At 53.1% G+C, this 12,118-nt stretch overlaps 1 protein-coding gene across 7 annotated transcripts in view; it reads right to left on the bottom strand.

Moving 5' to 3' along the window:
* The window catches only part of TPST2 (tyrosylprotein sulfotransferase 2), a 49,729-nt gene that overhangs the window by 5,402 nt on the left and 32,209 nt on the right, over window positions 1–12,118 (bottom strand). For 6 of the 7 annotated variants that reach the window (XM_036276298.1, XM_036276299.1, XM_036276302.1 and 3 more), the window contains 2 exons: window positions 6,787–7,683; window positions 3,850–4,048 (listed from right to left, as the gene is read on the bottom strand). In XM_036276298.1, coding sequence (XP_036132191.1) covers window positions 3,850–4,048; window positions 6,787–7,619 — 1,032 coding nt within the window. In that variant the 5' untranslated portion in view covers window positions 7,620–7,683. Of the gene's footprint in view, window positions 1–3,849; window positions 4,049–6,786; window positions 7,684–11,594; window positions 11,688–12,118 lie in introns of all 7 variants that reach the window. The other variant, XM_036276295.1, reaches the window with a different exon arrangement.

Below are 12,118 nucleotides of genomic sequence, written 5' to 3'. Positions count from 1 at the left end.
CCATCTCCTTATCCATCCATCCATCTCCTTATCCATCCATCCATCCATCCATCCATCCATCTCCTTATCCATCCATCCATCCATCCCCTTATCCATCCATCCATCTCCTTATCCATCCATCCATCCATCCATCCATCCATCCATCCATTCTCCTTATCCATCCATCCATCCACCCATCCCCTTATCCATCCATCCATCCATCCATCCATCCATCTCCTTATCCATCCATCCATCCATCTCCTTATCCACCCATCCATCCACCCATCCCCTTATCCATCCATCCATCCATCCATCCATCCATCCATCCATCCATCCATCCATCTCCTTATCCATCCACCCAACAAATAAGTATTGACCTCTTCTTGCTGCAGGCATTACTCTGAGCTCTGGGTGACAACACTAACCAGACCGTTACATTCCTGTTCTCCTAGAGCTTCCATTCTAGGGGGGAGCCAAATGATCCACAAGTAACAATAAACACAAATAAAGAACATATCAAAACATGGGAAACACTACAAAGAAAGCCAAGCAAGGGATGTGGTCAGGAGTAACCGGGGGGCTTCTTTGGGTGGTGGAAACAGGCGGCCTCTGAGCTGAGACCTCGGTGATGAAGTCAGAGCTACGCTCCGAGGAAGAGCCTTCCAGGAGAGGGCACCGCGAGGGCAAGGCCCCGAGTGCGGACCAGGCCTCCCAACATCTGTCGATGTAAGTTACAGTGCGGACCAGCACTATCCAACAGAATATGATGTGAATCAACAATGTAGTTTTAAATTTTTCTGGGAGCCACATTTTTTTAAATAATTTTTTTCTTTTATTGATTTTAGAGAGAAAGGAAGTGAGAGGGAGAGAGAGACAGAAACTTCAACAAGAGAGATCATTGATCGGCCACCTCCCGCATGGCCCCCACTGGGGATCAGGCCACAGCCTGGGCATGTGCCCTGACCAGGAATCGAACTGTAGACCTCTCAGTGCATAGGTCGACACTCAACCACTGAGCCACACCAGCCAGGTAGGAGCCACATTTTTAAAAAGTGAATGAGTTAAAGTTAATTCTAGTAACATCTTTTATTTAACTTGATATATCAAAAATATTAATAGAACATGCAATCACTATAAAAATGACTAATGAGCCCTGGCCGGTTTTGCTCAGTGGTTAGAGCAACAGCCTGCGGTCCAGAGAAACCCGGGTTCGGTTCCCGCTAAGGGCACATACCTCGGTTGCAGTTTGTCCCCGGCCCTGGTTAGCCATGCGGGTGGCAGCCACTCGATGTGTCCCTTTTACGTCGATGTTTCTCTCTCTCTCTCTGTTCCTCTCTCTCCCTCCCACTCTATCTGAACAAAAAATGGAAAACTGTCCTCAGGAGAGGATAAAAAAATAAAAATAAAAATGACTAATGAGAAACTGTACAGACTTTTTTTTTTTTTTTTTTTTTATCCTCACCCGAGGATATTTTTCCATTTTTTGTACAGATAGAGTGGGAGGGAGAGAGAGGAAGGGAGAGAGAGAGAGAAACATCGATGTGAAAGGGACACATCGAGTGGCTGCCACCCGCATGACCAACCAGGGCCGGGGACAAACTGCAACCGAAGTATGTGCCCTTAGCGGGAACCGAACCCGGGTCTCTCCAGACCGCAGGCCGATGCTCTGACCGCTGAGCCAAACTGGCCAGGGCTGTACAGACTTTTTTGTCCTAGAACTTTAAAATCCAGTGTGCGTCACATCTCAATGGCCATAGGATGGTAGGTATAGACAATTTCATTAACACTGGGGTCCTCTGAATCACTGAGTTTACTGCACCCCAGGATCCATTACAGAAACACAGAGTGTCTACAGTATACAAAGACACACACACACGGCTTTCAACAAGGCAATGTAACTGCAGTAATATCAAAACCACTAAACAACTGTCTGGCACCTTCCAAGACTGTGGAACCCCCAGGGAGGAGACCTCTTTGGACTAAAACTGGAACATCTTCCATTTTAAACCCACACAGGGCGGCAAAGAGCTGCTTGTAGCCATCAGTGTGCGTTGGAACTTTTTACACAACAAAGTCAGGCCTTGTTCCGAGAGCTTCTGACCCCACACTCGGGCAAACGGGGGCCTCCACCTTGTAGGTGACTTCAAAGGAGCTGCTCCTGAGCCCGTGGCTGAGAGCGTGGGGTGCGGAGAGCCCAGACTGGTGGTGCCGGGGTCCTCATCCGGCCCCCACTGCTGCTTCTGAGAAGCACCCGGGGGCTGGATTTCAAGATTTCTTCTTCTTCTTAATCCAGTTAATTATTTTATTGTGAAATACAGTCTATGTACAGAAAAGTACATAAAACTCATAAATACAGTTTAAAGAATAGTAACTATTATTAAAAAGATAATAATAGCCTGGCTGGTGTGGCTCAGTGGTTGAGCGTCAACCCATGCACCAAGAGGTCGCCGGTTCGATTCCCGGTCAGGGCACATGTCCAGGTCGTGGGCCTGACCCCAGTGGGGGCATGCAGGAGGCGGCTAATAGATGTTCTCTCTCATCAGTGTTTCTATCTCTCTCCCTCTCCCTTCCTCTCTCTCTAAAACCAACAAAGAAAAAAAATAAAATAAAAAGATAATAATAAACTCATAAATAACAACTAACTTTTATAATAAAAATAAACCACACCCAGGTCATAAACATCCATATTGCCAGCGAGGTCTGGGTACATTGGATCTTGAGACTTTCCACAAATAGATGTTTGCAAAATCCACCAGTGGCGTGGGAAAGAGGCAGCAGAGACCCACGGTGGGGGGGGGGGGCGTACACCGCAGTCACAGGGCAGCACCCCGACACCCAGTGTTCGTGTTAAAAACGGAGCTTGCGCATCTGGGAGGGAGAGGTGTCGAAGCCTCGTTAGCACCAAATGGGTCTTCCTCCTGGAGTCAACTGAGCGATTAAAGGAGACTCAAGAGAGGAATGACTTTCTCCCTTAGCAAAGCAACGTAAGAACTGTTCACCTTCTAAAACCAGCCCGTGTTCAAAATGCTGCTCCTGCTCAGAGTAAGACCCTCCTGGGGGCAGCAGGGTCTTCCTCGGGCCTGGGTCCCATTTCAAAGGTTTTCATTCACTGAGTGCCTCGAAGGAAGTCAGAACACAACACCCGAAGCAAACCAGAAGCGGTGACAGCAACACGTAAGGAAGACCGTGAACTTGTGAACTCTTCTTTCATCCAGAATTCGCTTTTTATGCTTTCAAAACATCTTGTCAAAGTCGTTTTCCTAGACCACCTTAACTAAGGAGAACTTTAAACTGTCCTTAACTCATACTTGTGTGAGAAATTGACATTAAAACCTAATGGGGGGCCCAGCCAGTGTGGCTCAGTGGTTGAACCAAGAGGTCGCCAGTTCAATTCCTGGTCAGGGCACATGCCCCGGTTGCGGGCGGATCCCCAGTGGGGGGGCGTGCAGGAGGCCGCCGGTCGATGTTCTCTCTCATCGATGTTTCTATCTCTCTCTTCCTCTCTAAAACCAATAAAGAAAAATAATTAAAAAAAACAAAACAAAACGTATGGAGGCAATAAAGGAACCAATAGTTTATTTATGCCCAGCCTCAACAAAGACTCGAAGTAATTTATAAACAGAAAACGAGCCAGGGAAATAGGTGGGAAGGGTAAATAAGAGTAGAGAAATAAAGTGAACTTCGTGCACAGACGGCCTTCAGGCTAGTTGCCAGAGCCAGACGGCTGGCTTGGAGCTTCCCTGTGGCCCACGCAAACAGGGTAATAGAAGCAGTCACGATCACCATGGCCATGGCTCGGGGACCAGGGATGTCCCCCAGAGAGCTGGGCTTGCCCCCAACAGGAGCACGCCTCCAGCGCACTGCACTCACCCGGTGCGTGTTGTTGATGACGATGGGGTCAGGGTTGCCGTAGTTGGGAGGGTTTGCATAGGGGTCATAGCCGAGCCGAGCCAGCATGGGGGCGATCTGGGCCATGTCCCTCACCACGTCCCCAGGGATGTGACCGGTCCACTTGGAGAGTGCTTCCAGGTTCACAGGCTTGATGACCTGGTCTGTGGATCGCTCGATCCTGGAGAGAGAAGACAGGCTGGAGGGTGCCGGGCAGACCAGGCGGTGCCTGGGCGGGCTCTCTGCTCACTCACTCTGGGGCGGTGGGAAAGACTGGAGGACCTGGCGCCCAGCCAGCTCTGCCTCCAACCACTGTGAGACTGTGGGTGAGTCACTCGGCCTCGTCACACCTCCTGTGCACAGTGAGCGTAGCAGCACGTGACGGGAAGTCGGAAGGAAGTACTAGGCAGTGACGCTTCAAGAATGTGCTTCAAGACTGCTTCCTTGATGCCTCTGGCTTTTTAAAAATAACTTTATTTTTGTGACTGAGATGGATAGTTTGTTCTCAGGAAATACTTATGAGACACCAATGGTCACCACTCCCAGTCCATCAGCTCCCTACAGAGACCCAGCCTTGGCGTTCTGGAGCTCATCCTTCCAATGCTGCTTCTGTGCTTTAAATAATAGACTGCTAAGAGCTGACTCAGGAGCCAGGCTGTCTGGGTTCGAATGCCAGCTGTACCGACACCAGCTGTGTGACCGTGGTAGAGTTACTGCACCTCTCTGAGCCTGTTTTCTCATGTATAAGTGGGAATAATGACAGCACCCACCTCACGGGCTGTTCTGGGAGTAAATGAGTTAATAATAGAAGAGTCTATGGTACATTGTAAGATCTCAATAAGAATTAGCTTTCTCCCCCCCCCCCCCCAAAAAAACCTATGGTTTTGCCTGTAGTTTCTAAAACAAAATTCTATGCTATAGGTATTGGTAAATTTTGTTTTCTATTCATCACATCCTTTTTTCTGGCTGTGTAACATTCCTTCATAGCTCATTTTTCCATTCCCCTGAAGATGGATGTTTCAGCTGTTTTCAACTTATTGCTAAAACAGTGGGACCACCCCCGCCTCACACGTGCGTCCTTCCTCACCCACTTCGGGCCTCCCAGCCCACTGAATCACAAAGGTCCGACCGGTATCGTTCTGATGCCTCGCGGGATGGAGGGTGCAGAACTCCCAGGATCAAGGGCCTAATTCTAAGACTTCCACCCCAACTGAGAGATAGCTTGGGGGGAAAGAGAAGAAACAAAAAGATGTAGCAAAGGGAAGACAGGGCCAGAAGGACAGGGAGGGAACAAGGATGTGGACAGGTGGGAAGTGTGGATTTGGAGTCTGCAGACTGGATTCCAATCTCAGCTCTGGCCAATGTGTCCAAATGTGTGGGCTATGCCACCCTTGTATCTCTAGGACAGAAATAACAGGCACATCTCAGGACACAACTAGGAGCAACGCTGGACATGAGGCAATAAAACTAGAAATAACCTGTGTCCAAAAATAGGGGATGGTAATAGGATACAGTGATCCATCCACGTAATGGAATAGTACGCAACCATCCAAAATGACACTGCAGAGTGCTGGGGCCACGGGCAAGTGGTCCCAAACACCTGGTGGAAAGGGTTCCAGGGAAACATGTTCGGTAGAACTCTGGTTTTGCCAAGATCCCCTGACAAAGGACCAGCAAGCCATATACCAAAATCCGGGTCGCGGGATTACAGGCTTTGTCTCTTGTTTTATGTGTTTTTTTAATTCCCTACAATGAAGATGTGATCCTTTGGTAATCTGATGTTTTGTCATGAGACTTCCAGCTCCAGCTGGCCAGGGTTAGGCCCCCAGCTCTGCTCTGGGCTCAGGAGCTCTTGGGTGGAGCCTGGCAGGACCTGGCCATGAAACAAACAGGCAGGTGGGTCCCGGGAGGACCACCCTTCCCTGGGTTCTCCAGGCTGCTCCGCCCGATCGGGATGGAGACAGGGAGGTGGCTCACCCTCTTCTGCACTGTTCGAGTGCTCTGGGTCTCAGGAGAGGGGCGGCCTCCCAAAGGAGGAAGGTAGAAAGCAAGGGACAGGAGGGGTCCCGGATTTAGGGACCTTGAGAGCACACACTCTGGAGTCCAGCAGACCTGCGCTCAAATCCCAGCACCACACTTTGCTAGCTGTGTGGCTTTATGCCGGGAACTTCTCCTCTCTGAGATCCAGTTTCTTCACCTGTAAAAATGAGATGAGGGAAGTTCCTATGTCTTCAAGTTGCTATGGCGATTAAAGGACTAATGTCTTTTGGGGGCTTAACTCAGTGCTTGCCAGATAGCAGGCACTCATTAACGGTAGCGATGGTGAGGATGATGAGTATTCCAATATAAGCAGCATCAAGCCCTGGCCAGTTTGGCTCAGCAGTTGGAGTATTGGCCTGCGGACCAGAGAGTCCCGGGTTCGGTTCCCACTAGGGGCACATACCAAGAAATAAATGAATAAAAGCAGCATCAACGCTAACAATGACAACAATAAGAGTGGCCCTTAACATGCATTACCCTATTTGACACCCACAGGTATCTCTCTCTAAGGTAGACAGATTATAGCCCCATGTTACAGATGAGGAAACGGAGGCACAGAGAAGTTGAGTCACTTGTTCAAGGTCACACAGCTACGAAGTAGAGGAGCTGGGATTCAAATCAAACACAGCCTGGTTCCAGAATCTGTGTTCTGAACCTTGACCCACTACGGCCTTGCTACCAAGCGTATTTAAAGTTTGATGATTCTGTCAGAGAGAAGAGTGACTGGCCCACTCCTTTTGAATAATGAAGCTGAGCCTCAGAGAGGCACAGTGACTTGCCCAAGGCCACACAGCTCAGAGGCACGGAGCCCATCTTTCCACCGAGTGCCTCCACCTGCAGGACCAGGGATCTGGGCAGACCGTCAGGGGGTCCACTCACCTGGACAGGGAGACACCACCAGGCTTGCCAATGAGGTCCTCATGGTGCAGAACGGTGTCGCTCCAGGCGATGCCGAGGAAGTCGAGTATGAGCTTGAGGGAGCGCCTGGGGTGCAGCACCAGCTGCTCGTAGTACACGGGCAGGCACTTGTCCTTGCCCACCTCCATACACTGGGCGTACATCACCTCGATGGCCTTGTTCCACTTGGTGAGGCAGTCGCGGTAGCTGCTGAGGTCAAAGCCTGCGATGGTCACCTTGCGCGTGATCATGGAGTGCACGGAGGCCCGGCCGTCCCGCACCATCAGCAGGAACTTGGAGTTGGGGAACAGGCGCGACAGGTAGACCGAGGACTTGAGCGTGAAGGGGTCCTTGTTGCAGAGCACGCGGGCCGGCTCGCCGTGCTTGGCGATCACCTCCAGGATGAAGGCCTGCATGGCGGCGTCCAGCACCTCGTCCGTCACGCCGGCCTCATCCAGCCGCAGCTTCTCCCGGCCGGACTTGGACCAGGCCTGGCGCATGGCCAGCACGCGGGGGATGATGCGGGTCTCCTCGCCACAGCGCACCTCGGGGTGGGCGTCCAGCATGGCACGCATCAGCGTGGTGCCACTGCGAGGGACGCCGCCCACGAAGATAAGCGGCATGGCCTTGCCGTAGCGGTACTCCACGTGGTCCGTGCCCACCATCACCAGGTCCTCCTGCTCCGGCTGCATGGCACGCCGGGGGCTCCCCCGCACCGCCCGGCACTCCAGCACCTGCTGCCCCAGCTGGAACAGCAGGACCAGGGCCAGGGCGCAGAAGGCTACCAGCAGCACCCTCCGCACCGACAGGCGCATGCTGGGCCTGGGGTGGGGGGCCTGCTTTAGAGACAGGTTGTCGGGAGGGCCGCTGGGCTCACATCTGGGGAGAGAGGGATACACGAGGTCAGAGAGGCCGGAGAACTGCGGGCCCTTTGCCACATGTGCCCCCGTGACAGCAGCGTGACGGGGCTGAAAGGCACCGAAGAGCACTGGCTCACCGAGCTGGGCACTTCAGCCTTCTCAGCTCGTAAGTTCTTCTACCACCTAGGGGTAGGTGCTGCCATCACCCCCAGGACCTCTGTAGCCTGACGGCCTGGGTTCAAATCCCTTCTCGCCACCTCCTACTGTGGGACCTTGCCAAGTTCCTTAACATTCAAAGCTTCAGTTTTCTTATCTGATCAGTGGAGGAAGTAATAATTATTTTTAAACTGACGATCAAAATGTGGGAAACAGTAATGAGCTGGAACGCCAGAGCCCAGCACACACCGTTCCACAACCAGGGGGTTTGCCTGTCTTGTTCATGGCTGTCTCCCGGCCTCCAGCACAGCGCCTGGCACCTAGCAGGTGCTCAGTAAACATTCATGGACTGTACCTTGGTTGAACGCGCGGGGCCCGGCACGGACTAAGTGCTATGACACAATCACTGTGGAGAGAGGAGGAAACTGAGGCACGGAGAGGCTGCTCACAGGCGCCCCGCTGAGCAGCAGCCTAGCTGGGGCCAAAGACTCAGACCCAGGCCAGCCAAACCCCACATTTTCTCTGACCACACTGTCTCTGTAAGAGATGCTTTTCAGGGAGAGAAGGTACAGGCTGGCCTGGCCTGGGCTGCTTCCAGAATCCCCACCCGTTCAGGCTTCATTCACGCACTGCTTATGAAACAGGAAAAGGTGCCAGACACCACATTCAGGGCTGGGGACAGGAGAGCAGATGAGACAGCTAGGCTCTGGCCTCCAGGAGCTTATGTCCTAGCAGGGGATGCAAAAGGTACACAAGCTATAGCCAGACTGTGATTACGGCTTGCAAAGAAATGAGCCCAACACTGTGTGAGGGATCAACCAAGGGATGGAGGAGGGAGGTCAGGCAGGGGAGGCTTCTCGGAGGTGACATCCAAGCCAAGACCTGGATGAAAAGAAGCTGGCCATGTGCAGATGTGCAGAAAGGGTGCCCCAGGAAGAGGACACAGAGAGTGCAAAGGCTCCCCCGAGATGGGAGAGGTGTGGGGTGTTCAAGAACCTGGAAGGAGGGTGCTGGGGCAAAGAGGTGGAAGGGGAAAGATGGAGAGCAGCTGCCAGGAAGGTCCTCGGGACGGGGAAAGAGTGGACTTACTCTAAGGCAGCCCTTGGAAAGAGGGCCTGCAGGAGAGAATGGGGCGAGGAGGTCAGACTGTGGGGGTGACGTGGGAATGGGGGGTAAAGGCATGACTCAGAACATGAATGACTACACTGACCCTGTGCCCCCACCCCTCCTGGGCATTGCCAGTTAAGACGACTGGACTTCAGTGGCAATTCTTCCGAGAGGGAATTGTTTGAAAAACAGGGCCCACCCAATCCAGCCACCCCCTTCTCTGGTCACCTCGAATGACAGATCTGCCCTCCTCCCCTGTTTACCCTCAAGGCCCTTCAATTTTGCAACCGATGCCAATACAGAAGATGCAGACGGACTCAGACACTGGACATTCAGCCAGCCTCCGTCCACACCAGCCCTTCTCCGCCTTGCCCCTGCTGTGCTTCTTGGACTTCATTTCCTCTCCCATCTCTGTCCACAAAGTTAGGGCTTGGGGTCTCTGGGCATTCAAGGAGTCAGGCAAACCTAGGTTCAAATCCCAGCTCTGTGTGGCTGTGTGAGCTTGGGCAACAGACTTTACTTCTCTGAGCCTCATCTATAAAATGGGTCTAAGAGTATCAACCTCGAAGATGAATCATGAACACTAAATGGCCCCCTAAGAACTTGAGAATGTGCCAGGGACACAGGACGCACTGGAAAGAATGTTAGCAATTTCTACCATGGCAACTGGTTATTCGTTTATTGTAACATTTAATACGTACCTACTGTGTGCCAGGAATTCGGCTATGGAGCTAAGTAAGAGACACAGCCTCAGCCCCCAAGTCCACGCACACCATGGACCCACTTGGGTTGGGAGGTTCTACTGAGTAGGCAGAGGAAGGCTCTGCAAGAGGCAGCTCTCGTGCCGAGTTCCGGACAGGAGGCAGGGACAGAGGAGACGGAAGAGTGCTCCTAGCAAAGGGAAGAGCCGGTGCAGAGAAACAGGCAGGAAGAAGCCGCATGACTGGGGCTGCCAGCCGCGTGGGGAGCGGCGCAGGGTCTGGAGGGAAGGGATGGGGAGGCAGCATCCCTCATCAAACATCAGGTCCGACCACAGCCACCAGAGGACCAATCCACCCGTAAGGGCCCTTCGCTCCACGGCAAGTGGACAATAAACACCAAAGCCAGGGGAACACACAGTCCCGGGCCCGGGGTCCAAACCGCTGAGAGGCCCTGGCATTTCCTGGCCATGTGGCTTCGGGAGAGTCACTTCCTCCACCCAAGCCACAGTTTCCTCTGCTGCAAGGGGTGGGCCCACTGACCTCAAAGGTGCGGGGAGGGCTCTAGGAGTGACTGACAGCGCAGAGATGAGTCACCTCTGGGGTACCGGCCTCCAGCATCAGAGAATAGCAGGGAAGCTGAATTCAGGGTCTGGCATGGGGAATCTAATTCCAGGGCTACTTTCAGGGAGGGAGGGAGGGACCCTGGACAGGACAAAAAGCCACTCAGAAGTCCCCCCGAGGGGCCGCTCAGCTTCTTCGGGCGCTCACTGGAATTCTCCACTTACACCTGAGACTAGAGTGCTGCAGATTCTTGTTATTTCAGTGGCAATACCCCTGGGAACTGTCAATCACACTTTAGCTTGAATTAGCATGATCACCTTTCCTTCCTGACACTTAGTGGGGAGTGAGAGAGTGGAGTTTTGCAGGAACAGATGGCAATGGGGGGGGGGGGGGAGGGCAGAGAAAGGGAGAAAAGGGAATAATCTGGGAAAGTCCTTTCCAGAAAGTAAAGGTACAATGTGCACGTTACTGTGTGCGCACGCGGTGTACAGAGCAGGCCCCTCATCCTCGGGGGATACGTTTCAAGACCCCCCAGGGGATGCCTAAAACCGCGGATAGTACCAACCCCTACATACAGCGTGTCTTCTCCTATACGCACATGCCCGTGACAGTTTAAGCGACTTCGCACGTCGGGGCCGTTATTCAGTAACACAGTCTCCGTGAGCACAAGTGCTGCGACACCGCCCGTGACCAGGCAGCCGAGACACGGCTGACGGGCGGGGCGTGCCAGCGTGGACAGGCGGGACGGGATGATTCACGTCCCAAGTGGGACTGCGAGCGATTGCGTCACGCTACTCAGAGCAGTGCACTCTTAAAACTTACGATCTGTTAATTTCTGGAACTTTCCATTTATTATTTTCAGACCTCAGTTGACTACAGATAACTCAAATCACGAGAGGGTCTCCCTTTTCTCTACCTGGCTGTTCAAACGTCACCGTGGACTGCGGAGGGCCACCCTCCTCTCAGGCTTCGTGGGTTAGAAGTGATGTGGACGCTGAAGGGTAGGGAAACCCCGAGGAGCGATAGACAGAATGAGAACAACGTTATCCGCTCACCTGGCTGCTTAATACTGATCATTCATTTGGCAACAGTGCTTCACAACGAAGCACCCGAGTTTTGGGTTTTTTGTGGGGTTTCTTTGGTACATGCCCCTAGCGGGAACCGAACCCGGGACTCTCTAGTCTGCAGGTCGACACTCAACCGCTAAGCCAAACTGGCCAGGGCTCGAGTTTTGGGTTTTTACCTTTATTGGGCATGTACTGTGCTGAAGCTCTTTCCATGTGTCATCTAACAGGGTCCCCTCTAACCTCTAGGCTGGAATGCCTCACCCCAGCTGCTCAGACAGGAAAGCAACCCCAGGTCCTGCAGCCAGAGGGGCCAGGCTGGGGCTGAGCTCTTCACTGACCTTGGACAGGCCCCAGCGAGAGACCCATCTCTGGTGCCAGAGGAAAACAGCTCAAAGCAGGCGGGTCAGACAGGAGCAGAAGACAGCAAGGACCTGGAGGGTGGTTGGAGAAGCAAAAGCAGGGTGACTTGGCAGACGGCAACCCACAAAGCAGAAGGCAGCTTCCTGGGCACCGAGAGCCACTCCAGGAGGGGCCAGTGGGCACAGCCACCACCCCACTGGACTTGGTCAAGGGAGGTGACTCGGCATCCTGGCAGTGAGGAGGGTGGGGAAGAGCCTCAGACTTGGAGCCCCACAGCTCCCGGTTCAAATCCTGCTTCTGCCACTTGCCAGTTGGTGACTGGACAAGGGACCTCACCGTTCAGGACCCCCATTCTCTCCTCCAATAATAAGAGAGATCACACAGCCCTTCTCAGGGACCGCCAGGAGCCTCAGGGAAGCTGTGCGCACACCAAAAGCACGAGCTCTGGGAAAATGGGGCACAGGGTTTGTCGCCTGGCCACCGCCTGGGGGGTTTGCTGAGC

Source organism: Molossus molossus, unplaced genomic scaffold (genome assembly GCF_014108415.1).
Source record: "Molossus molossus isolate mMolMol1 unplaced genomic scaffold, mMolMol1.p scaffold_m16_p_22, whole genome shotgun sequence".
NCBI classification, from domain to species: domain Eukaryota; kingdom Metazoa; phylum Chordata; class Mammalia; order Chiroptera; family Molossidae; genus Molossus; species Molossus molossus.
The sequence above is the reverse complement of the archived record's forward strand: the minus strand, read 5'-3'. Positions and strand labels throughout refer to the sequence as shown.